General features: G+C 37.2%; 1 protein-coding gene across 3 annotated transcripts in view; it reads right to left on the reverse strand.

Moving 5' to 3' along the window:
• Positions 1-27168, reverse strand: part of LOC150078498 (tRNA:m(4)X modification enzyme TRM13 homolog) — a 376145-nt gene that overhangs the window by 168842 nt on the left and 180135 nt on the right. For all 3 annotated transcript variants that reach the window (XM_090385143.1, XM_090385144.1, XM_090385145.1), the window contains exons 7-8: positions 1950-2038; positions 1793-1868 (exon numbers count right to left, since the gene is read on the reverse strand). In XM_090385143.1, coding sequence (XP_090241269.1) covers positions 1793-1868; positions 1950-2038 — 165 coding nt within the window. The remainder of the gene's footprint in view (positions 1-1792; positions 1869-1949; positions 2039-27168) is intronic.

Consider the following 27168-nt stretch of genomic DNA (forward strand, 5'->3'; position numbering starts at 1 on the left):
CATACATCTCCATAGTCATTCACACATATGTCATGTTATTAATACCCACAGCTGGCATACACTAACAAAAAACAAAAGCCAGTAAGAGTAAAATACTTCAGGGGTAATTAAAACTAGCAAGCTGGCATTAGAAACAAACTTTACAGCTGAATTGTGAGAAGAAATGGAAGAATGGCTTTGTATGTTTCCCTGGTAACAACTTCATAGAACAGAAAGCAAAATAACCTTAGCAATAAGCACTGATAGGTGGTTTCAGAAGTTTACTGGAGAGAATCTGCAAATCTGAAAGTAAAACTCATAATAAGTAACATTATGAAAAACAACTTACAAATATAAAGGTAAAACTTAAATTTTATACACAATCTCTGGTGGTGAGCAAAGGCAACCATCAACATCAAGTGCTCACTTTCCAACCTCAATATCACGACATTAAAATACTGACACAGAGCAATCATTGAAAGATTCAATTGAAATGTGAAAATGAAACAAATAATTATTATTATAATTATAATAATTATTAATAATAATTAAACAAATAATTGAGTCTGAATGTGACTTTACAAATTCATGTAGAAATTTTCTATATTCCAGCAATGTTTTGGAAGTCTACAGCACTTACATATTATATCACCAGTGATGAACCTACGTAACTGTTTCCATTGTGATGTCCTATATGCAATACTATAGCAAAGCATTAAACAATATACAGTAAATCCTTGATTTACTGTATATTGTTTATTACATATTATAATATGTAATGTACATATTAATCTCGACCATATTATTTTTTTTATGGTTATGGTTATACAAAACTTCTCGACCATATTATTTTTTTATGGTTATGGTTATACAAAACTTCGGTGTTATTAAAAATTAATAATAATTACCTATTTCCATTATTGTTTTGATAATTACCTACTTTTATTTTTATAATCAAATTCAGTAAATTGTTTTTTTATTTTTTCTGAAAAAGTGTTCAAATAGCTGTTTTGGCAGATTATAGATAAGAGCTGGCAGTTACTTGCAAGCTGAATGTGACTCGGGACAATAAACTGCAGATCTATCTTTTGTTTCGGTCTCAGTCTGCCTCAAGCTATCATGCAGTCAGGTTGTATACAAAGTGCTTCTGTGATTTCTGAATTGCGACTTTATTTATTAAATAATTTTGCAATCCTTACAATTTAAAATGGCATCAAGTGATAGAGGAGTTAAAAGAAAGCATGTGAACTTAAATGTAGCTCAGAAATTAGAGCTCATTGAGAAATTAGAACAAGACGTCTCAGTAGAAAGTGTTTGTGAAATTTACACTAAAAAAAAACCAAACTGTTTCTGATATCTGTAAATCAAAAGCCAAATTGCAACATTTTATATTTACAACAGAATATTACATATTCTTTATTATAATTTAATAATTTTATATTGTACAGTACAAGGTTTTTTTTTTTTTTTACGTTAAGAACAATAAAAAATGCTCCCAGGTTACATTTTATTCAATGAACTTTTGGCATTAACGTAAGTCCCTTCTCCCCTATTAGTCCATTAAATCAAGGGTTTACTGTATTGTTAACATCAATGAAGACTGAAGTCACATGATTTTATCAGGGGGAAATCAAAAAGAAAAAACTGAAAAGTGACAAATATCAAACAATGACGCTCAACATTTCTTTATTTTTTAAAGAAAAAGTTTAGATAACTTTAGCTAAGAGCAGCTAATTAAATAATCCCAACATTTTTCTATAAAAACAACTATTAATAAATAAAAAAAAAAAAAAAAAAAAAATCAAATATTTACCCAAGCAAAGATGTTGGATATCCATTCTAATTCTATCCACCTTAAGTGTCGTTTCACCCTTGAGCCTATTATCAAACTAGAACATAAATTAGCAAATATGTTGAAATGGCTAAAGAATCTCAATCATAAGATAAATATAATCTAATTATTTCTTTACCTTATGTTTCTGTGAAGCTCTATCTATTAATATGTAGCTGCAGTTTTGCTTCCCAATAAGAGCTTTGTATATCCAGTAAGTAAGCTGACCTACAGGTAAAAGATTACATTAATGAATGTTTTTAGCAAGAGCTTTAAAATATTAGTTTAGTCTTGTTATTAAAAAAGTAGCATCTATAATAATGAAATATAAATATCTGAAAAACTACCCTAGCAACTCTCTGTTGGAAGCAAATAAGTTATGAATAGTATACATACGAACAGTATAATAATTAAATTGTTATATATATATAAAGTAGAAGCTCTATTTACCCATCCATCCGAGGAAAGAGAAAAACAGTTATGTAGAAAAGTCATTATTAGTATTAGTAGTGGCATATCATTCAAGAAAGTAAGCTCATACAGCATCAGCAAAAAAAAAAAAAAATAATAAAAAAACCCCTTCCCATTTCACCTATCCATTCCTTCCAAGTGATATTTATTATGGCGATAGTTCACAAAAATCAGGGGGAGAAAATTTGTCATTCTACTAATAAGTATGATTTAATTCAGAATATGGGTGAAGGTAAAGAAAGCCAACAACGAGAACCATGGGAAACTCATTTCCTGCTACCCCAGTTTCAGCCCATATTCTCAGTAAATAGATGGTGCATGTTATAGGTAGTGGCAGTAGAAGTCGTTTTTCTACTGGGTTAAAACAGCAGGAAAGGTGGGGGGATAAACACCCTAAGACTCAAGTATACCAGTAAGTAAATTTCAGCCCACTCATGAACTCCAATAATCTGCTTTTAATAATGAGAAAAAATGAATCAATACACTGTTATCAACTTCTACTGCCACTACTGATAACACGCACCATCTGTTTACCGAGAATACAGGGAGAAACTGCAGTAGCAGGAAACAAGTTTGTCCAGTATAAGTTTACTGAAGATTCCCGTGGTTCTCATGTTGGCTTTCTTTACCTTAGCCAGAATATGTACTATATAGTGTTAAGAAAATACTATATAAGAAAACGAAGACTACATTTTGCATTGATTGTTGGTGTAGTGCAATTGATTTGTTGTTTGTACATATGTGTACTTACAAACATAAAAATCAAGGCCTAATCATAGAGAAGGGATCTGGTTTCAGATTTTAAAATCATATGTGAAAATGTGTTGTGTAGCAGAGCATGTTACAAATGAAAATTATAAAGGTGCATGATACTGGTAAATTAACATTTGGGGAATAAAAAAAATCAAAATGCACAAGTTCTAAAATCTTTGACTGTGAACAAAAATTCTTACTCACCCACAGTGGTTTCCTCCTCTTTGTCACAAATTTCAAGGTCCACTGCACCTGCAATAAGCTCCTCTTGATTTGTGCATATCCTGAAACATGCAATGTATGCATCCACTTCAGCGTACTCTCTTCAAAACACATTTCCCTCTAACATAAGTGATGACTCACTCACCTCAAAAATTTCACTATAATTGACTATTCTTCACAATTAATAAATGAAGAAGCATTTGTATTTTATTTTGTTTTCAAGACAGCAAAATTTTATTTAATAGGAGTCTTTTGAGTTTTCTTTGAACCACTGGATTACACCCTGATCAAAGAGCTGAAGAACTAATGTTATATTAAGTGGTGAGTATTTGGTAGGAAAGGTAAGCAAAAATATACTTCCAGCCAGAGTAACTGATTGTTGGAACTAACAACCATTTGGTGTTGTGGAAATGGGTAGTGTGAATAAATTTAAGGAATAATTAAACATATTATTAGAAGGGATGAACAGATGAGGTGGGTAGTGTTTTTTCTTTTTTTGCTGATGCTGTATTAGGTTACTTCCTCAGGGTCTGTGATGGGGGGCAAGGAGTACATCGCACCCGGGCCCGGGAGCCAAAGTATTAACTGTAACCTATATTACATGTTATTGCAACAGTTCATAGCTTATCTATAGAACTTTTGTGGCCAAATGATGATAACTATGATCACTAGCTTGGCTAAGCCTATTCAAAAGATCAGGCATCACATATTGTACGTTCTGATAAGCCAATTATTTTATGCTACAAAGAAACTTAAGTAGGTATACAATTTGTACGTGAATCATGAAAAGGTAAAGTGTATATTAATATACAATATTAAAAATCAAATAGGCTTTTATCGTTTGCTGGTGGATGTTGACATTGCCTGAACTTAGCTGTAGTAGCATGTTCTCTTAAATGACAATGTACGTCACATTAATTAAAGCAGTACTACTACTATTATTACTACTATTAGTACTATCAATACTAGTCTGCTACCACTACTAAATTATCAGTATATAATATCTTTTGTCTTATTTTCTTTTTTTTCCCTTTTTTCAGATATAAAAGTATAAATTATAAATCAACTCTCCAAAATGTATTCTCGCAAATCAGGAGCCCAGAAAAGAAAAAAAAAAGAAAGAATGAGAGGAAAATGAAAAAAGGGGTCAAACAAACGCTCTTTCAATTTGGATTAAGTGAAGCTTCAAAAAATTTTTCATTGAACTCACCTATAGAATTGGAGAAAGAAGAAACTGCTGAAAACCTCATCCCCATTAGTAGATGCCTGGTGTGGCATCCACTAATACTTTGCAGTAATAGTAGATGCCATACCAGATTCCTCCCATTGAACAAACAACATTTCTTTTAGGATCATCATCATCATCATCATCAGCCATTTTCAATCCACTGCAGGATGAAGGCCTCTCCAGCAACTTTCCAGTTCCTTCTGTTTTGAGCACTGGCCATCCATTTACTACTCAAAAACTCATGAATTTCATCTATCCATCTCCGCCTTTGTCTTCCAGGTTTTCTTCTAGCTCCTCTTGGGTACCATTCTGTTATTTTCTTAGTCCATCTGTCATCATGTCTTCGAGCTATGTGTCCTGCCCAAGACCATTTTAGTTCTTTAGTTTTGATAAGAATGTCCTTTACTTGAGTTTGCTGCCTAATCCATGTGTTTCTCTTCTTATCTAACAGTCTGATTCCCAATATAATTCGTTCCATTCTTCGCTGTGTAGTTCTTAGCTTCTCTTCCATTCTTTTGGTGAGTGCCCAAGTTTCACTTCCATAAGTCATGGTGGGGAGTATACATTGATTCATTATTTTACGTTTCAGACAAACTGCGATATTGCTCTTCAGTATGTGACTATATTTCCTGAATGCTATCCATCCAAAATTTATTCTTCTCTTGACTTCCAGCCATTTATCATTATTACAGCTAATAACTTGTCCCAGATAAGTATATGACTCCACCTTTTCAATTACTGCTCCTTCAATCATTATTTCCCTTTCCATGGCATACTTGTTCATCATTACTTTTGTTTTAGCCATATTCATCTTTAGTCCAAAATCCTTACTAACTGTGCATAACTAATTAAGATTTTCCTCTAATTCTTTGGGATCGTGGCTTATGACCACAATGTCATCTGCAAATCGTAAATGGTTTAGGTACTCTCCGTTCACATTGACTCCTTTCTGCGACCAGTCTAATCTTCTGAAAGCTTCCTCAAGGGCAGCAGTAAACAGCTTCGGAGATATTGTGTCTCCTTGTCGAACTCCTTTCTCGATTTTAAATTTCCTACTGTCTTTGTCTAGTCTAATAAAGGATGTAGCACTCTCATATATTTTCTTCAAAATCATAATATATGGAGTATCTATGCCTTGTCTTTCCAGTGCCCGAAACATTGCCTTATGCTGTATGGAGTCAAATGCCTTTTCATAATCCACAAATGCCAGGCATAATGGTGTTTTATATTCATTTGCTTTCTCCATTAGCTGTGATATTACGTGAAGGTGATCCATAGTTGAGAATCCTGTCCTAAAGCCAGCTTGCTCTTTCGGTTGATTCTCATCAAGTATTCTTTCTAGTCTGTTAGTAATGACCCTTGTGAACAACTTGTAGATATGGGATAACAAGCTAATTGGTCTATAATTTCCAATTTCTGATTTATCTCCTTTCTTATGCAGCAAAACTATGATTGCATTATTCCACTGCTTAGGCATCACACCTTTTCTAATGCAGTTTGTGAAGAGCCTTGCCAGTTTTTGTGTTATGTCTCTTCCTCCCAATTTTAACAACTCTACAGTAACTTCATCTTCTCCCGGGGCTTTCCGATTCTTCATTTTCTTCAATGCATGTTCTACCTCATCGGGAAGAATATCGGGTATGTCGTATGTGTTGCTACTTTGCAATCCATCTTCCCCACAGCTGGTATCATTCCCTCGCTCCTTGTATAATTCTCTATAGTAGTCTTCTGCTATTTGAATTATGCCTTCTCTGCTGTTTATAAGTACACCATCGCTATTCTTCAGTTTCAGTATCATTTGTCTTCCTGTATTACTGCTCATGGCTGCTGATTTAAATCCTTTGTTTTCCCTTAATGCTTGTTCTACTTTTCTTGTGTTAAATCTTCTTATGTCCTCTCTGAGTCTCTTTCTAATGGCTTTGCATAACTCAGTATACTCAATTTTCTCCCTGTCAGTGTTTTTCTTGCTCTTCATTTGTCTTCTTTGGTTCATCAGGACAAGTGTTTCTTGACTAATTTTTTCTTCTTTGGATTTCTGTTTCCCTATAGGTTTCTTGGGCTTTATCACTTTCAGAAAGTTGTAATATTCCTCGTCGATATCTTGGTCCTGAGCAGTCTGTAAAAGCTCAAACTTGTTCTTAAGTTCCAGTACATACTGCTTTTTCTCCTCCTCTGTTATTTCAAAGACCCTTTGTATTATTTACTCGAGTCAGTTTTTTCCTTTCCTTTCCTACATCTATATCAAGTGTACATCTTACCATTCTGTGATCACTTCCAACATTTACCTTATTCAGGACGGTAACATCATTCACAATATATCTTCTGTTAGTGAGGATGAAGTCGATTTCATTAGTTGTTAATCCATTTGGACTCTTCCATGTCCACTTTCTGTTCACCCTTTTCTTGAAAAAAGTGTTCATTACTGACATTCCTTGAGATTCTGCAAATTCCACAAGTCTTTCACCTCTTTTATTTCTTTCACCAATTCCAAAATTTCCTATAGTTCCTCTTTCTGCGCTGTTTTGCCTTTTTCCAACCTTAGCATTGAAGTCCCCCATAATAATAGTGTAGTGGGTTTTCTGCTCATCTAGAAGACTCTCAATTTCAGTGTACATTTCTTCAACCTCTTCATCATCATGACTCGATGTTGGTGCATAAATCATTATAATCTTTAGCTTGTACCTCTTAGAAATCTTGAGTATTAGTCTTGACACCCTTGGTGATGTACTTTTGAATTCCAAAATGTTGTTTTTAAAATCTTTATGGACCAGAAACCCAACTCCACCTTCACTCCTTTCACTGTTTCCATTGGTGTACAGCAGATTTCCACTTGATAAACTTATAAGTGATTCATTTCTTCTTCTTGTTTCAGCCAAACCAATGATATTCCAATTCACATTTTCTAATTCCTTTTCCAGCTCCAACATATTTTAGGATATGTACTTTTAAAAGAAATGCAGTATGAAATTCAAGAAAGATTTCTCAAGTTTGCAGATTGTAGCAACAAAATAGGGAAAGAAATTGCTCACTTGATTTGGGTAATCATGCACAGGATTTTGAAGAAGGGGGCAGATGTAGAAAATGAAAAACAGAAAGAAACATTAGCATTAGTATTAGCATTAGTAGAGGCATTTGATGCAAGAAAGCAAGCTTATGCAGCATCAGGCAAAAAAAAAAAAATAATAAAATAAATAAATAAAAAATAACCACTTCCACTTCACCCCTCTGTTCGTTCGAAATACCTGTCCAGCTGAGCCTTAAACTTATTCAGGCTATCAACCTCCACTACAAGGGATGGAAGTCTGTTCCACCAACCAACCACCCGCTGGCTAAAGGCAAATTTCCTCACGTCTATCCTACATGTCTTTCCTCAATTTGAATTTATGCCCTCTCAGGTGATTATTCCGAGAAAGAGGAAGAATCCCATCAGCATTGAGCATGCTCAAACTATTCAAGGCTTTATACACCTCTATCAGATCACCTCGCTGGTGCCTAGTCTCCAGACACTGTAATTTGCAAAACTTAAGCCTTTCTTCGTAAAAGCACCCCTTTGTTCCATTCACCAATCATGTTGCACTTCTCTGTACTCGTTCCAGCATCTCTACATCCTTCTTAAAATGAGGCCTCCAGACCTGTATACAGTACTTTAGGTGTGGCCTGACCATTGCCTTATACAAGGGAATAATCACCTCCTTATCCCTGCTAGAAAAATTCCTATATATCATCGACAATACACCGTGAGCTACTCTTGCAGCCCGTCTGCATTGCTCAGAAAACTTCATATCTGCCTGCACAACCACCCCCAGGTCCCTTTCATTCTCTACCACTATCAGTGTAGTACCACAGAGTTCATACGTTGCTCTGGGGTTGCTGTTTCCCATATGTAGTACTTTACATTTGTCAATGTTAAACTTCATTTGCCACCTCTCAGCCCATCTGCTCAACCTTTCCAGATCCCGTTGCAGTAGTATAATGTCAGTAGTATCCTTGACAACCCTGCCAACCTTCGTATCGTCTGCAAACTTGGACATTAAACTTGATATACCATCATCAATATCATTTATAAATACAGAAAACAATAATGGACCCAATACTGAACCCTGAGGGACTCCACTAATAACATTAGTTCACGATGAGCAGTGTCCATTGATTACCACTCTCTGTCTTCTCCCCCCTCAACCACCCCTTTATCCATAGCAGCAATTTGCCTCCAATGCCACACTGCTCCGATTTGTGCAGCAGTCTTCCATGTGCAACAGTATCAAAAGCCTTTCTACGATCCAAGTATATAATATCAAAGTTATTCCCTGCATCCAGTTCTTTTGTGACTGCATCATAGTATCCAATCAAACTGGTCAGGCAAAACTTCCCCTTAACAAAACCATGCTGTGTCTGAGCTATAACTGAAGTCTTGTCTAGATGATCCTGCAGTGCTTCTTTAACCAGTGCCTCCATTAATTTTCCGGAAACAGAAGTTAAACTAACAGGTCTATAATTATTTGTGTCGCCCTTTGATCCTCCTTTGTGAATTGGGGTCACATTTGTACATCTCCAGTCCATGGGTACTTCACCTGAGTCCAAGGAAGCTCTCATAAGGGTTTGCTTACTTCCTTTGCTGCCTCCTTTAATATAACTGGATAGATCCCATCCACCCCAGGTGCCTTTCTTGTATTTATCTTCAACAATTTCTCCTCCACTTTACTCTCAGTTATTACAAGATTCTCTAGCTTACTGCCAGAGTGGAATACACCTCTGGCATTCCCCTCGCTGAATAACTCCTCATGTGCGAATGTCGATACAAAATATTCATTTAGTTTGTTAGCTACCTGAGCAGGATCATCAACAGTTGACCCATTGATATCAAGTGAACCAATCTGATTCATCCCCTTCCTTCTAGAGTTTACATAAGTAAAGAACTCTTTGCTGTTTTTCTTTGCATACCTTGCCAAAGATTTCTCGTAATCTGCCTTCGCCTGCCTAACCTCCTTTGTAACTTGGTTACAGATCAACTTGATTCTATCATAGGCTTCTGTGTCACGTGTTAATTTGTATGTATCCCATGCATTTTTCTTCTCTGCCATATGTCTCATTAGTTCATCTGACATCCACTTAGGCCTAAACCTTCAACAATATTTCTTAGGTGGTATGTAAAGCCTAGTAGCTTCCAAGATAAGTTCTTTGAATGCTTCCTATTTTGAATTTGCTGTTGGTAACATCATCAGTTGATCCCACTGTATAGAATTTAAATACAGTCTCAGTCCATCGTAGTCGCCTTTACGAAAGCAATAACCCTTCCCTTTACCCCTAATGGTAGTTACCTCTTTCAGTAAATCCCACTTCAGCACACTGTGATCACTGCCACCTAGTGGTTCATTTACCTGAAGATTCTTAATGCATGAAGAATCACTACTGATAATCAAATCAACAGTATTACTCCCTCTAGTTGCCTCCCGAACATGCTGATGTAGAAAAAAATCATCCAATAAATCCACAAAAGCCTTGCTAGTGTGTGAGTGACCAGCCCCCAAATTCCAGTCAATATCTGGGAAATTAAAATCCCCCATTATAAGACTCTCTGATTTACTGGCCCACTCTATTTCCCTGTACAATTTCTTATTATACTCATCAGAGTCATTAGGCCTATAGCATACTCCTACTCTCAATTTTGATCTCCCAATGCTTATGTCACACCAAACTGACTCGACACTGCACTGTCCAGCAATGTCGACTCGCTTCACTTCCTTGGATTTTATGTATTTCTTAACTAATAGCATAACCACTCTTCCCTTCCTATCCTGTCTATCCCTTCTGTAGACATTGTACTCCCCAAATTCCAGTTCTGCATTCCTTATATCTGTGTGACACCACGTCTCTGAAATCCCCACAATATCTGCCTTTGATGTTTTGAGCAATACCTCAAATTCATCAAATTTATTTACTAAACTCCTGGCATTGGTGTACATGCAAGTATACATGCACCTGTTCTTTTTCTTAGCTACCCTAACACAACCCATGTGTTTACTTGTACCCCAATGATTCTCAGCAGTCTCTGAAATATCCTGCATCTTATTTTCCAGGCTGCGGCTCATTCCAATAGAAGCAGTACAAGAATCACTTTCACCTCTGCCAGTGGCTACTGTTAATCTATTAATCCATGTATCTCCCCAATCTAGCAGTTTTCTGACCCACCTAACACTGCCTCGATAGCATCAGCAAACATTCTTGCACCCTTTCTATTTAAGTGTATCCCATCCCTGTAGAAGCAGTCTCTCCTGTTAAGAAGTACAGACCAGGCTGAAAAAAATTCTACCCCTTGAGCCTTGCACAATCTTTCCAGGGCCGAATTGATTGACAGGGCTCTCATCATATACTCCCTCCTATCGTGTCTGGGCAGAATTGCAGACACTTTCAAATTCAACCCTAATTCACGGCTTTTTTTAAACAGTGACCTGTACTTGTTAAGTAATTCCGCCGGTCTCCTACTCTTAATATCATTAGTGACAACGTGACAACTATATCACCTTTTGTGCCCTTAAAAGATAATATCCGCTCTACAATGTCATCAACCTTTGCCCCTGGCAGACATACCCTGGTCCTGTTCCACCTATCCTTTTTACAAAGCATGTTTGCCGTTTCCCTGACAATAGAGTCACCAACAACTACTAGTTCCTTTAGGACCAGCGCATTCTGCCTTGGGGGCTGCCGCCGTGTTGCGTAATGACCAAGTGCAAGCTCTGGCATTGGTGTGGGCAGCTGAGAGCTTGATGGGTCCCTCACTTTAAATCCTTTGAAGGCATCCACCCTGTCCTTCAAGCTCTCACATATAGGCCCATAACAATGCTGAATTGTTGCCTGATTTCGTTACACTCCTTGCATCGCTCACACACAAAGACATCCCCCATGGCAGTATCATGTCTTGTACCCAACTGCTCCACAAACATCAAGCAAGTAGTGCATTTTAATAGGCTGTGATTCAGAGGGCAACTGACCCCCTCAGTTCTCCCCTGAGCCACAGCACTCCCATTAGCTTGAGCCTTTTGCTTTGCTGCTCTGGTCTGAGTCATGATTTCGATTTAATTTCAATAAAATTTCAATTTCAGTACAAAATTAAATCCCTAAACTTATATCCCAACACAGTTATAACGCTATATTTATGTTTCAGTATCGAGTGTTATCTGCGAAATCCCTTTATATAACTTCTGTATCAAGTTAAGTATTAATTATTTATTTTTTACTAATTATTTATGTTACGTAACCCAAGTCGTTACATGCATAGTTAAAAGTACAATTTAATTATCTGATTAATTGACAATATTATGTACTATACTACACTATATTAAGCTTATGCTATCTATTATCGCGTAACAATGGCGGCAATTTACAAACGGTAAACACGTGGATTTAATACCCTTTCCTATACTAAGTAATACCTACAAAATCTCTATCTAAGTTACTTTAAACTAAGTGTCGTAAATAGGAATATAAAGCTACTTTAGAAAATAAGTTAATATGGCAATATGGCCACGTGTTTACCGTTACGAACGGTAAACACGTGGATTTGATACCCTTTCCGATACTAAGTAATACCTACAAAATCTCTATCTAAGTTACTTTAAACAAGTGTCGTAAATAGGAATATAAAGCTACTTTAGAAAATAAGTTAATATGGCAATTTAAGCTAATAAAACAGAAAATAAATCAGAAAAAAACTTCTCTGTTCCAGGAGCGGCAAAAATGTACCAACATACATACATACAGGCACATGTGGAAGTGAATTTGGAAAACGAGAGGAGTAATCATAACGTAATCCTTGACATTGGACGTATCACAACCAAGTTTCCATCTCAAAAGGAAATAGAAAAGTATGTTACGAATGGTCATCCCTCTGCCTAAAACATTCCTAAAAGATACCTGCAATCAAGTTTTCCCAGAAACATACTGAAATTTCAAAGCACCAATGGAGAACTACATGTAAGAGATGGGCTTGTCTGGAGTCAACAGAAACAAGCATTATATTGCCTTCCATGTCGATTATTTTGGCACAAGACAGTCAATATTCTCAAGACTAGGACTCCTGTGACTAAACCTGCACTGGTATCTGGTATAGCTGAAGGCTGGGAAGTGGTGGAAATTTCCAACAGGATTCCAAAACATGAAAAAGGCAATAGTCACAGAGAATGTTACCTAGCTTGGCAAGAACTAGAAAGGCACCTGCTGTCTGGGACAGGAGTTGACACCATCTTAGAAGAATCAATCAAAACTAAAGCTGTGAAATGGTAAAATCTTTTAAAGTGCATCATCAATTATATACTGTGTGTGTGTGTGTGTGTGTGTGTGTGTGTGTGTGTGTGTGTGTGTGTGTGTGTGTGTGTGTGTGTGTGTGTGTGTGTGTGTGTGTGTTGGCGCATTATCAGCTATAGCTATAGTGCACCTATTCGTAGGAATATTAGAAAATAATTAACAATGAAGCCAGTTCAATTTAATTTCAGTTCTGACACCTATTCATAAACGATTATACGCTTCAATTTGTTTCAAAATGCAGAAAAGTTCATTAACATTTGCCTCCTCTCCAATGATATGATGCAATATCAACGGTTCTCGAAGATTATTGAAGTTCGATGTTGTTGATAGTGTGGACAGTCAATCAGAATATGTTTGACTGTTAGATGTTCTTAGCAGTGTGGACACTGAGGAGGATCATCGCCCATTAGTAGATAGAGGTGAGTCAGATGGGTGTCTCCTATTCTCATCCGTGTGAGTACCACTTCTACCTGCCACACTGTCTGTTTGCTCGAGTGCCAGAACTTTGGGTCTTGTTTCAACTGGAAAAGTTTGTTATTCGTTTGGTTATGCCATAATTCTGTGCATGGCATGCTGCCTGAATTAAGATATTATAATCAGGCACTAGAACAGGGACAGAGGTTAGGTCTAAAGTTGATGGATTTTTGGCAGATATATCAGCCACTTCATTCCCTTTTATGCCTGAATGTGCTGGAATCAAGCAAAACTTCTAGTTGTTGACGATGATCAATCTGCAAAAGCAAACTCCCGATTTTCATTAAAATATGGTGATTCTTTTGAGAGGGATTCTATATTGCTCTAATTGAGCTGAGTCAGTGTAACACTCACCCAGGTCCTGAGTTGGATATCATCATTCTCCTCTCTCTCTCTCTCTTACGAATTTTTTTTTGGCTTGTGCAGCATAAGCCTCAGGCTTTCTTGCACCATATAGCTAATAATAATAATAACTATATATTTTGCAGATGGGTGTAGAGTCAAATTTTCTAAAGCTAATTGTATTGCATAAAGTTGCTGAAAAGTTGCTATACTCAGGTGGAAGAGAAGCTAATATGATAGCAAAGGGAAACACTGCTGCTGCTGCTCCAACAGTTGAAAGAGATTTGGAACCATCTGTATATACATCAGCAAGAAGTCAGCACAGCTTTGAATATGGCTAGCATGGAGTTGTTGCATAGTCAGTGGCAGTAGACGATTCTTTCCCCATTGAAGAAAATAAGTATCACAGGTCAGTTGAGGAAAGGGGGTCCATTCGATGAGAGTAATTCTTTATCTGTTGCCTACTGTGGAGAGGAACATTCCAATTCTGTGATATTTCAAGGAGCCATAGGCTAGCTGGTCATAATTTACTTGGTTTATTTCTGTAGAGATTGAGTAGTGGTTGATTAAAAAGGCATGGCTGAGTAGGATACGAAGAGCAAGTCTGTATTTTGGCTCCATATTTAAGTAATATGCATTTTTCTGCGGAGATGCAGAGGAGGCTCATGAGATTCAATGTATAGACTGAGTTGGAGATGTCCTATATGCACCAATTGCAATCTGCAGTGCATTATGTTGAATAGGATCCAGCCAGCGCAGTACACTCCTCCATGCAGATTCATAAACTGAAGCGCCATAATCTAAATGGAGTCTAATCAGTGATCTATATAAGAGCAGAATAAAGGGATGCCTCTACAGTATTTGGGAGTTCTTTTGTAATGGAATCAATTCCAAGGGCAAACAGGGTTGCACTCAATACTGATCCTTGAGGTCCTTCTTCCTGGGAGAATGTAGCAGAAAGGTAATTTTGATATCTGACCTGGAAAGATCCACTCTTGAGGAAGTTCCAAATAAAGGAATTGCGAATTTCAGATCGAAGGTGGACCTGTTTTGGCAAAAGCCATGTTGACAATTACTCAGTAGATGTTGATTTTCAATGACCCAAATGAGTCGATTGTGGATCATTTTTTCAAGAATTTTAGCAAGGCAATTTGACAGAGAGATTGGCCTGTAACTATTAGGACTGGAGGGATCTTTTCCAGGTTTCAAAAATGCCAAAACTGTAGCTTGGTGCCAAGAGGTTGAATAAATATTTTCCAGGAAGATCCAGTTAAGAAAGACTAGAAGCAGTTGTAAGTTTTTTGTCATCGAGATGCTGCAGCATGACATAATATATGCCACATGGCCCAGAGACACTGTTTTGTGTTGTTCTGATGGCCTGTAAAAGTTCACAATATTGAAGAGGCTGATTATATGGAAGTGATAGGGGGGTTTGAAAGTCGATAGGTCTCTGTTTGGTGGCGGCCTTAATTTTCTGGAATTTCAGTGTAGTTTGTTGCAGCTGAGGCTTGAACAATGGTTTTGCTCAAGGCATTGGTTATATCTAGAGGAGCAGAGTTCTTGCCCATTGCAGGAAAGAATTGAGGAAGGAACAGTTGGAAACTTCCCAGAAAGCTGCCTAATTTTCTTCCATATTAGTCTGAAGTCAGTGTTTCTATTGATAGTAGATGCGAACCGAGTTCAAGAATCTTCCTTGACTTGCTTTTGAATGTAACATGCTTTTGCCCTTAGCTTCTTGTAGCTAATTAGATTAGCTGTGGTCGGAGATCGACAGAATAAATTAAATGCTTTATTTTTTTCTTTCTTTGCTTTTGTGCACTCTTCGTTGAAATTCCGTCGGGTTGGGAGATTTGATAATGGAATTGAGTACTTATCTGCAACTAAAAGACAGGATGTGATATAATCAGTAACTTCATTTATGGGCTGTAATTGAATAGTTTTTTTTGTCAAGAGTGATTGCTGACTGAAATTGGGCCCAATTGGCTTTAGAGAATTTCCATTTCCTGCAGGGTTGGTCTAATGGTGGTTGTGTAGTCATCAGATTACAAACAATTGGAAAATGATCACTGCCCATGGGATCATCCAGAGCGGACCATTGCATGACTGAAAACAGTATGGGGAAGCAAACTGATAGGTCAGTTGGAGAAGTCTGTCCAGCAGGTAACTGTATATGGGTGTGCGAGCCACTATTAAGAAGAGTGAGGTTTTGTTTTTCCAGTAAACTTTCAATCAGTCGGCTGCGTCAATCTAATTTAGATGAGCCCCCATAAAGGATGGCGGCCATTGAAATCCCCTAGCAAGCAGACAGGGGAGGGTAGCTGTCTTAAAAGTTCTTCAAGGTATGATTAAGTATAAAAGTAAGTATGATTTGGTGAAAGATAAACTGAGACTAGTGTTAAAGCAATCTGAGTAATCAGACGCACAGCAACAGCTTCGAATTGGGTTTGAAGAGTGATTTGCCTAGACGCAATCTTTGAGCTAATCAAAATGGCTACACTACCACGGGCAGAATCGAATGTATTCTGATCTCGTCTATAGATCAAGTCGTTTTTTATGGAAACTTTTTATGGAGATTTGAAGAGTTAAATAGGTTTCTTGCAGAAAGAAACCAACTGGAGAGTAGCGGTGATTTAAGTATTGCATGTCGTCAATGTTGCCACGAAAGCCTCTGCAATTCCACTCCAAAATATAAGGCATTACTTGAATTTAGAAGAAGCTGTACCTGACATGGCTGTCTTATGGCGTTCAGGCTTCGGTTTGTCTCTTTTTGGAAAGAAAGGGCGACTGGTGTCCATCTCTTCTTCTTCTGCAAATATTTCCAGAATCGGATCTTCCTGTTTGGATGAGTACTCTGCATCCATCGATGTGAACTGAATAATCTTTTTTGAAGTCGAACTAAGATTATTTGAAGTAGCAGCATTCACTGGCAGGGGTTGAGATTTCGCTGGGATTGTGAGAGGCATATTACTTGCTTGGTCTGAGTGCTTAAGGGCAACAGACTGTTGCTGAGACAGCTTGAGCCCAGTCAGAGATTGATGTTATTATTGTTCTTATTTAGTTTTTATTTGCAACTAAGGCCATATTGCTCCGGGGATATGCGGTGGTCATTCCCTGACCTTTTCGCATCCTCCGTATTTGGTGGCTCACGGGGTCGAACCCCGGTCTAATCAAGAAGCATGTGCTACGCACTGCTGCTCCTGCCCACCTGGCTACGGAGGTGCCAGAGATTGATGTGTTTGTTGGAACAGTAACATCAGTTTCAGTGGCAATGGTTCGATATTTTTTTGCAATATTGGCATAGGTACGGTTAGGTATACTGGGTGCAATTAATTTTCTTGTCTCCTGAAACTAACTCTGTTTTCAACTTTATATTTCACAATTTTTTTTCTCCATTTTCCATTTCTCTCACATGACTTAGAGTAGGCAGGATGGTTGCCTTTTCAGTTGGGACAGATCATTTCTTTTGCCGAACAATCACTTTGAACTTGATCGGAATATCCACAGTTGGGACAAACTGGGTTCCCTCTGCATGTCGTTTCAGAGTGGCCACACTTTTGGCATTTATAACATCTCAACGGATTGGGTATGAAAGGACGAGTGCGGCAAAGTAGATATCCTGCTTTTACAGATGAGGGTAGGCTTGGACTGTTAAAGGTGAGAATGATATTTCTGGTAGGTGTGAGAATATTGTCTCTTTTGATCATAATTCTTTTTACAGCAATTACATTTTGTTCCTGAAGCTCTATTTTAATTTGTGGAGTTACTTTCATTGGAATACCAGCAAAATTTGTCATTTTCAGCAGTTTTTCAGAATGCCTGCAGTTTAGAGTTTCAACAAGTAAGTCCCCTGATTGCAATCTCTTAACCGTCTTGGGAGACCTTGCAAAATTTTCCAGGTGTTTTGGGATTACAAAGGGGAATAGCATACTGAGAGGCTGTTCTGATAGTGAGTGCATTATTAAGAATGCAGGTAAGTCTGTCGCCGAAGGATTGGTTTTCAACCTCTTTGGCTGCGACGAATCATGGTCATTTTCTGTCTCTGGCTGACAGCTTGGCGGCTCTAAATATGGAAACATATTTTGTTCCATGTTGGCTCCTTTTAGCCCCTGGCAGATGAACTTTTCTTCCAAGGTTACTTGGCCCCGCCACGGGGAGGCGGGAGCAGTGCCTGGTGTGACCAAACGAAATTAGTAGGAGTTAGTCTAGTAAAATATGAAAAGTAAAGAAAGGTTACTTTCCTTCCTTGCTCTCTACCAGTACTTTTGATAAACAAGCTGCTACTAAATAAAAGGATATATTAAGGAGAGAAATGTAAAAGATAACTATAATTCACCTTTTAGAAAATCACAGTGAAAGCACAGAGAAATCGCTCAGTGACAATTGCTTGGCACCCGGGGTCAATGTACTCTTCTTGGGAGAACATGGTCCAGCATTTACTGGTTCATCTCATCAAACTGGTGATTCAAACAATGGACACTTTTAGAACTCATTGAACTGCTCTCCAGGTGGGACCCCACCCTCCAGGAACATGTGTAGAGGAGTCACAGAAAAGGAGTGAGCAGCTTCAAGTTCATTATCTGTCCCCTGACTCACAAAATGAATTTATTGCAGAATTCTCGAATCTTGTGAAACAATACATTTTGCTGGAGAGGCAATCTGCAAAGTACTTTGCAGTAATAGTAGATGCCACACCAGATTCCTCCCATATTGAACAAACAACATTTCTTTTGAGATATGTACTTTTAAAAGAAACGCAGTATGAGATTCAAGAAAGATTTCTCAAGTTTGCAGATTGTAATAACATAATAGGGAAAGAAATTGCTCAGTTGATAACTGATACATACATGCTATTCCTCTCAGTGATTGCAGAGCTCAAGCCTATGATAATGGGGCAAATATGGCTGGAAAATACAATGGCGCACAAGCAAAAATACAAGAACAATGCTCAACAGCAATTTTTTCCCCTTTCAGTTGTCACAAACTCAACTTATGTGAAAATGATGCTGCTGAATACATACTAAAGCAATAAGCTTTCTCAGAACAATTTAAATTCTGTACCACCTGTTCAGTTCCAGTCCTAAGCGGTGGGAATTACTACAAAACCATAATATTGGTTCTCTTCGTGGTTTGTCTGAAACAAGATGGTCAGATCGTGTTGAATGGGTAAAGCCTTTTGCAGTTTACTTGCCTGGCATTAGATTAGCCCTGGAAGACCTCCTAGAACTAAAAATGATGGCCAAAACAAGAAATGAAGTCCACTGAATTTTATTATATGTGACATCTTTTGTCTGTGTGTTAATATCAGCTGCGTGGCACAAAATATTAGCTGGCATAGATATTTGCAACAAGGTCATCCAAGCTAGAGATGCCACACTGGATGTTCAAGTAGCATACATAGAAACTCTCCTCATATATATGAGGAAACTTGAAACAACTGGAAATGCATATGGAATGAAGCCAAATTTGTTGTGTCAAACCTAAAGATAGAAATAAAACTCTCCCATAGATGTGATGGAGTTAGGCGCAAGAGGACAAGGTCGTATGATGACAGCACACCAGAGGAAATGAATTGACACAGATGATATGCCAGAAGAGGCCTACTTCAGAAAGTGTGTTGTACATTTTGGTAGACAATGTTATAGCAGGATTAACTGTCTGCTTCAATGCCGTTACGCAGTTGGCAGAAAAATTTGATTTCTTGTGGAAATATCTCACCATGTCTTAAAGTGATGTGGAGAAAAAAGCTTTATCTTTATCAGAGCAATATCCTGCTGACCTTAACAGTGATGATTTTGGAAAAGAAATGCAACATTTACCCTCAGTACATAAAGCAAATTTTGTAAATGCACAGTTAAAGCCATTAGATCTGTTGAACTTGTTAACAGAGTACAGACTTGGTGACCTGTTTCCAAATGTTTGTGTTAGCTTAAGAGTACTATTAACAAGTGTAGCAACAGTAGCTTCTGCACAGAGGTCATTTAGCAAACTCAAGCTGATTAAGAATTATTTAAGATCTACAATGTCTTAAGAACGTCTTATGAATTTGGCCAGACTAAGTATTAAATCAAACATTGCCAGAACAATTAATTTTCGTGCTGTAATTCGAAATTTTTCACAAAAAAAGGCCAGGAAAGCTTTTTTTAAAGTAAATACTAAGCCTATCTACTTTTTTTTTTTTAAACTTTTTACTAATAATTATGTCTTCTGATGATCTGATCTGCATTGCAATATAAAAGGTTGTTTCAATGTGAATTCTTTCTCCTTATCTGTATTGTAGCATAAACAAAGATGTTCAAATCAAATGTGCTTTCTTCTCTCTGATCCTCTTTTATTTTATTTATAATGGAGGGAGTATAGGAGCACAAGTCCTCAAATGCAGAAAATCAACAGAGTGCTCCATTCCACCCCTCTCTCTCTCATCTTCCACACCCTTTTTGGCCTTACAGGCTACGTTCATGGCATAAAACCGTAATGGATAAAAACAGGATGACTAATTGAAAACTTTGTACCGCCTGATAAAATTCCTCTCAGAGGCCCTGTAATTCCTTTTGCCAGTACCACTACTACTACTACTAATAATAATAATAATAATAAACTGAAGAAAACTGTTATTTACAGGGAAGATATTTAGGTAAAACATGGGCCGAAGGAGCAGCAAAGGTTGTCATGAACGGACATCTTTCAGAGTCTACTATAACAGAATGTGGAATCCCTTCAGAATCAGTGCTGGGATTCTCATTGTCTCATCTTCCTTAATGACACTGATGTAAGAGCAGGGAAGGAGGTGATCAAAACCTAATGATGTGATAGTCAGGAGGATGGTTAATAAGCAGACCCAAACTATGCCATTAACTGATTTGGATTTCATACAAATATGACCTGAAAAATGACAAGATTTAATGCTTCTAAATTAATATTACTGCACCTGAGGAACAAAAACCACCGAATAACAACACATTATTTGGTAAGGTTAAATAGGGTTAACGAATAAGAAGACCTTTGGTTACAATTTAATCAAACATGAAGCTTACCAAGCAGTGTAAATAGGTGGCAAGGATGGCACATTGTCGCCTATCAATGATTTATCAGATAATTGCAAGGCAAGGATTAGGATGTCATTATTTCTCTACATTCGATGATGAGACTGAACTGGGAATATTGTTTTCTAGCCTGTCGAAACACCTAAAAAGGTGACACAGAACTTTAATTGAGAGTACAAAGAAGGCTAACCAGACTGGTAAGGAACATTAATAGTTGTCTCCTTATGGGAAACAGATTAGATCCGTCTAATTTGTTTCTCATAAGCCTGGCAACAACTAGATAACATATGGATATACTGAATAAGTTATGAGGTTCATAAGACTGAGAAGTGAAATGAATGAAAAAGATACATTTTCAAAGCTAAAAAAGACAAACACAGGGGGGATACAAATATAAAATTTTTTATGGCAAAAATTTGGATTTCTTGAAGCTTATCTTCAGGAAGTATGTTATAGATCATTGGAATTGCACCCAAGGTAGACTAAGGGTTGCAATAAAAAATCAAATATGATTTTATTGTAACTCTTGCCTGGTGACTTTATGTTCACTTCTTTTTGGAACAGAAGGATAAATACTTCTCCCTATAACAATTAAAATAATCTTTAATAATTTGAAATTATATACATTATTTGTATCTCACTAAATGTAAGTTCAAGTGTTTTCTCATTTGGATATTGTGCTGGATATCCCAAAGTGCGGTAAAAGTAAGCAAAGACTACAGGCGCTCCCCGACTTACAGATGAATCAACTTACGTAAACTACATATTATTTACACTTTTTCTTGAACCACTAACTAAACATTTCACAGTACGTACACATGCATATAGGAACATTTGTTAACAGGAGAGATTGTAGAATTACTACAATTTCTCCTTTTTAAGAGGAGAGATTGTTTCTACAAAGATGCAATATACTTAAATAGAAAGATTGCAAGAATATTTGCTGATGCTATCAAGGCAGTGTTAGGTGGGTTGGAAAACTTCTAGCTTGGGGGATTCATAGACTAAGAGATTAACGGTAGCCACAGGCAGAGGTGAAAGGGATTCTTGCACTGCTTCTATTGAAATGAGCAGCAGCCTGCAAAGTGAGGTACCGGGGATTTCAAGGGCTGCTGGAAGTCATCATGAAACAAGTAAATATATGGGTTGTGTTAGGGTAATCAAGAGTAAGAAGAGGTGTATGTATACTTGCATGTACACAAAGCTGTTATTTGTTATTTGGTTTTTAGGAGCATTAGCAACTAAGGCCATATTGCTCCGGGATATGCGGTGGTCATTCCCTGACCTTTCCGCATCTTCCGTATTTGGTGGTGACAGGCTCGAACCCCGGTCTAATCAAGAAGCGTATGCTACGCACTGCTGCTCCTTCCAACCTGGCTACGGAGGTGCATGTACACAAAGCTAGGAGTATAGTAAATAAATTTGATGAATTTGAAGTGCTGGTCAAGACATCAAAAGTGGATATTGTTGGGATATCAGTGACATAGTCCAACACTAATATAAGCAGTGCAGAATCAGAATTTGGGGAGTACAATGTGTACAGAAAGGATAGACAGGACAGGAAGGGAGGAGGGATTATGCTGTTAGTTAAGAAACAAAATTTAAGGAAGTGCATCCAATTGACATTGGTGGACAATGCAATGTTGAGTCAGTGTGGTGTGACATGAGCACTGGGAAAGGAAAAATTAGAGAAGGTGTATGTTATAGGCCTAATGAATCTGATGAGTATAATAAGAAATTGTGCAGAGAAACAGAGTGGGCCAGTAAATCAGAATGTCTTATAATGGGGGATTTTAACTTTCCAGGTATTGGCTGGAACTTGTGAGTTGGTCACTCACACACTAGAAAGACTTTTGTGGATTTATTGGATGGCTGTTTTCTACAGTAACATGTTCGAGAGGCAACCAGAGGAAGTAATACTCTCAATCTGATTATCAGCAGCGATTCTTCATGTGTTAAGAATCAGCAGAAAAAGGAACCACTAGGTGGCAGTGATCACAGTCTACTGATTTGGGATTTACTTAAAGATGTAACTACCATCAGGGGTAAGGGGAAGGGTTTTCGCTTTCGTAAAGATGACTACAGAGAGATTTTAAATTCTATACAGTGGGATCAACTGATGATGTTACCAATAGTGAATTCTAAACGGGAAGCAACTTAATCTTGGAGGGTACTAGGCTTTTCATAAAAATGAAGACATTGTTCAAAGTTTAGGCCTAAATAGATATCAGATGAATTAATGCAGCTCACTGCAGAGAAGAAAAATGTATGGAATGTATATAAATTATCAGACGACACAGAAGCAGATATAAGCTAGTTTGTAATCAAATCACAAAGGAGGTTAGGCAGCTGAAGGCAGATTATGAGGAATCTTTGGCAAAGGATGCAAAGACTTCTTTACTTATATAAACTCTAAAAGGAAGGGGATGAATCTTATTGGTCTACTTGATATCAATGGTTTGACTGTAGATGATCATTCTCATACAGCTGCCAAACGAAATGAGTATTTTGCATCTACACATGAGTTATTCAAGAAGGAGAGAACCAGATGTTTATCAAACTCTAACAGGAAGCTAAGTGATTTTGTAATAACTGAGAGCAAACTGGAGGAGAAATTGTTGAAGTTAAACATAAGGAAGGCACCTGGAGTGGATGGGATCAATCCATTATATTAAATTAGGCAGGAGAGGAAGCAAGCAAACCTTTAGCCATAATTATTAAAGCTTCCTTGGACACAGCTTCCTTAAACCCCATGGATTGGAGATGTGCAAATGTGTCCCCAATTCACAAAGAGGGATCAAAGGGTGACACGTGTAATTACAGACCTGTTAGTCTAACTTCTGTTCCAGGGAAACTAATGTAGTCAATGGTTAAGAAAGTGATGCAGGATCATCTAGACAAGACTGCAGTTATAGTTCATGGGGTTTGTTAAGAGGAAGTCTCGTCTGATAAATGATTGAATACTATGATGTGGTCACAAAGGAACTAGATGCATAGCATAATTTTGATATCATATTTGCATTTTAGGAAAGATTTTCATATTGCAGCACATGGAAGACTACTCTACAAATTGGACCAGTATGGCACTAAGGGCAAGTTGCTACAATGGATAAAAGGATGGTCGAGTGGGAGAAGACAAAGATGTGGAGTCCTCCACTAATGTTATTAGTGGAGTCCCACAGGGTTTGGTGTTGGGCCCGTTGTTTTCGGCATTTATCAATGTATTGATGAAGGTATATCAGAGTTAATGTCTAAGCTTTCAAACAACATGATGTTTGGCCAGGTTGTTAAAGACAGTAATGATAGTATGCTACTGTATCAGGATCTCGAAAAGTTGAGGAGATGGGCTGAGAGGGGATAACTAAAGTTTAACATTGACAAATGTAAAGTACTGCATATGGTAGCAGTAACCTCTGAGTAAATTATCAAAAAAAAAAAAAAAAAAAATCCTGGACGACAATCTTGGGGGTAAAATTATCACGAGCCCATCGTGATAATTTTAACCCAAGGGCCTCACATCTGGTGAGTATGGGCTTGGCACACCCAGGGTCCTGAACACTGGATATCATCATTCTTCTCTTTCTTGGTGATTCCCTTCTCTCTCTCTCTCTCTCTAGGTAATTCAGAATTTTTTTTTTTTTTTGCTTGGTGCAGCATAAGCCTCACGCTTCCTTGCATCATATGGCTAATAATAATAATAATAATAAAATGTTTGGTACTACGCTCAGGGTAGTGGAGAATGAAAAGGACCTGGGGGTAATTGTGCAGTCAGATATGAAGTTTTCTGAGCAGTGCAAAAAGGCTGCAAGAGTGGCTTTTTTGGCTACTCTTGCAGCCTTTGCAGCTCATGGTGTCTTGTCAATGATATACAGGAATTTTTTCTAGCAGGGATAAGGGGGTGATTGTCCCCCTTGTATAAGGCAATGGTTAGGCCACACCTTGAGTACTGTATACAGCTGTTGAGGCCTCATTTTAGGAATGATGTAGAGCTGCTGGAACGAGTACAGAGAAGGGCAACAAGATTGGGTGAGCAGAACAAGGGGTTGGTTACCAAGAAAGCATTAGCATTAGATGCAAGAAAGCAAGCTTATGCAGCATCAGCCAAAAAAAAAAAAACCACTACTTCACCCCTCTGTTCGTTCAAAATACCTGTCCAGCTGAGCCTTAAACTTATTTAGGCTATCAACTTCCACGACAAGGGATGGAAGTCTGTTCTACCAACCAACCACCCGCTGGCTAAAGGCAAATTTCCGCAAGTCTATCCTACATCTGTCTTTCCTCAATTTGAATTTATGCCCTCTCAGGTGATTATTCTGAGAGAGAGGAAGAATCCCATCAGCAATGAGCATGCTCAAACCATTCAAGACTTTATACACCTCTATCAGATCACCTCGCTGGTGCCTAGTCTCCAGACACTGTAATTTGCAAAACTTAAGCCTTTCTTCTTAAGAAATGCTTAAGTTTTGCAAATTACAGCTTCTAGAGACTAGGAACCTGCGAGGTGATCTAATTGAGGTGTATAAGGCCTTGAATGTATTGAACAAGCTCAATGGGATTCTTCCTCTTGCTCAGATTATTCACCTGAGGGGGCATAAACTCAAATTGAGGAAATACAATTGTAGAATATATGTGCGGAAATTCACCTTTAACCAGCAGGTGGTTGACAGTTGGAACAAACGTCCGTGTTATCCATAATTGATGCCGCCAACTCGGACCAATTATAACTTTAAACATAGATAAAATTAAATTACAAATAAAATAAATACATCAAATACATAAAATCGACTGTAAAATACAATTTAAAATACAACAAATCACATGAATATATTAAAATAATAAAAATATTATACATTAAAAGCGTTAAACCCGTAATACTCTAAAACTGAAGCTTTCGGCAGCATCTGCTGCCTTTCTCAACATAAGTAGTGCTGCATCAACAATTCATTATAAAGTACTAAGCCTACCGCAGACACAGGGCGTCTATGGTACCTGTGCATGCTCCGTTTCCTATATATCATCACCGGAAGTGGCTCGGGGCTGTACGACTTTAAAACGCTCATCTCTATTCAGGATAATTGTCTCAAATATTAATGTTTGAGACCATTATCCTCAAAGGTGAATAAGATTTTGATGGATTGTGCACATATAAAAGAACATGTAAAAGGTTTAGAATCATTAAAATCCATGGTAATAACAAAGTATCACTCTGGTACTATCTATGAGATGGAAAAGTTTTATATTTATATAACATTATAACACTAATATGTATGGAGATTTACTGTTTTTATGTGAAACAAATAAAAAAATAAATTTAAATACGATTTCAAAGCGGTCTAGAATATTTTTTCAAAAATATATTTCCAAATGAGTAGTGGCAACTTCCATAATTTGTTACTGCTGCTCGTTACAGACAGACGGACTCTCCACCTCACAGATCAACTTTTTTAAAGTTACATTTTTTTGAAAAGCTAAAAACATTTTTTGCGACATCAACAAAAAAAATAATAATAATATAAGTTTAAATTAATAAGTCAGTTAAGTGTGAAGATGGAAGAGTAATTTACACAAAATGCCAAAACCTAATAAGAAAAGGATAGAAGAAGATATAGTTTAAGAAAAGGTTAGAAGAAGATACACAGTTTTTTTCACAGCTTATACATTTCTTGGATTTTTCAAATACTTTCATACTGAATTCCATTGAATACTCTTCCATATTTCTCTTGTCACTTTATCATCTTAAATCTCCAGCATAGTTTTTACTACTCTTACTTTTGAATCCCAATCTGCTCTTTCTCTTGCTAGCACTGTCATCTAAGAATTTTATGGTGTTCATGAACTTTTATTATCCAACATTTATATAGCCTATCAATGCTGGAACACATGAGGATTAATTCACCTCTCTGTCACCATTGGATTTATTCATCATTTTTGGAATTATCTTCTGCACCTGTCCACTTCCAATTACGTGAATAGCTTTATCTCGAATCTTCAGTATTATTTTCACTTACTGTGGTAAGTCTTCCTTATACATTCTTTTTATCCTATTTCAGGTAAGGATTTCATATTACTCTGAACAATTCTAACTTGGATTTTTAATATTTATTTGGGTACTTTGATAAGGCTTAATTGTCGGTACTCACCCCAATTGATCTGCTCTGTTACATGGTATTAAGGTGAATAGGATTAAAATTAATTTAGAATACAGATTAAAAATTAGAAATTCTTTTAAAAATAATAAATAAGGACGAAAATATTAAAAGATCTGTGGTTAAGATTTGCCCAAGGAAGAAGAATTGCACCATTTTATTCCAGGTTGTCATATATGTGAAATATTAACATCAAAGCTAGATGAGGCCAATAGTAGTAATGAGAGGCTTTTGTATAAACTTCTTCAGTTGGCAATGATGGGTAAAAGGAGAACTATGTATTGAAAGAGTCCTGATTTCCCTTGATGCATTTTGAAACACGTGTCAGATTGTGTCACCGCTCACTTGTGTCAGATTTCACCGTTCTGGAATCTGTCGGAT

Source organism: Mastigoproctus giganteus, chromosome 11, assembly GCF_048544385.1.
Source record: "Mastigoproctus giganteus isolate SK-2022 chromosome 11, ASM4854438v1, whole genome shotgun sequence".
Classification (NCBI taxonomy): Eukaryota; Metazoa; Arthropoda; class Arachnida; order Uropygi; family Thelyphonidae; genus Mastigoproctus; species Mastigoproctus giganteus.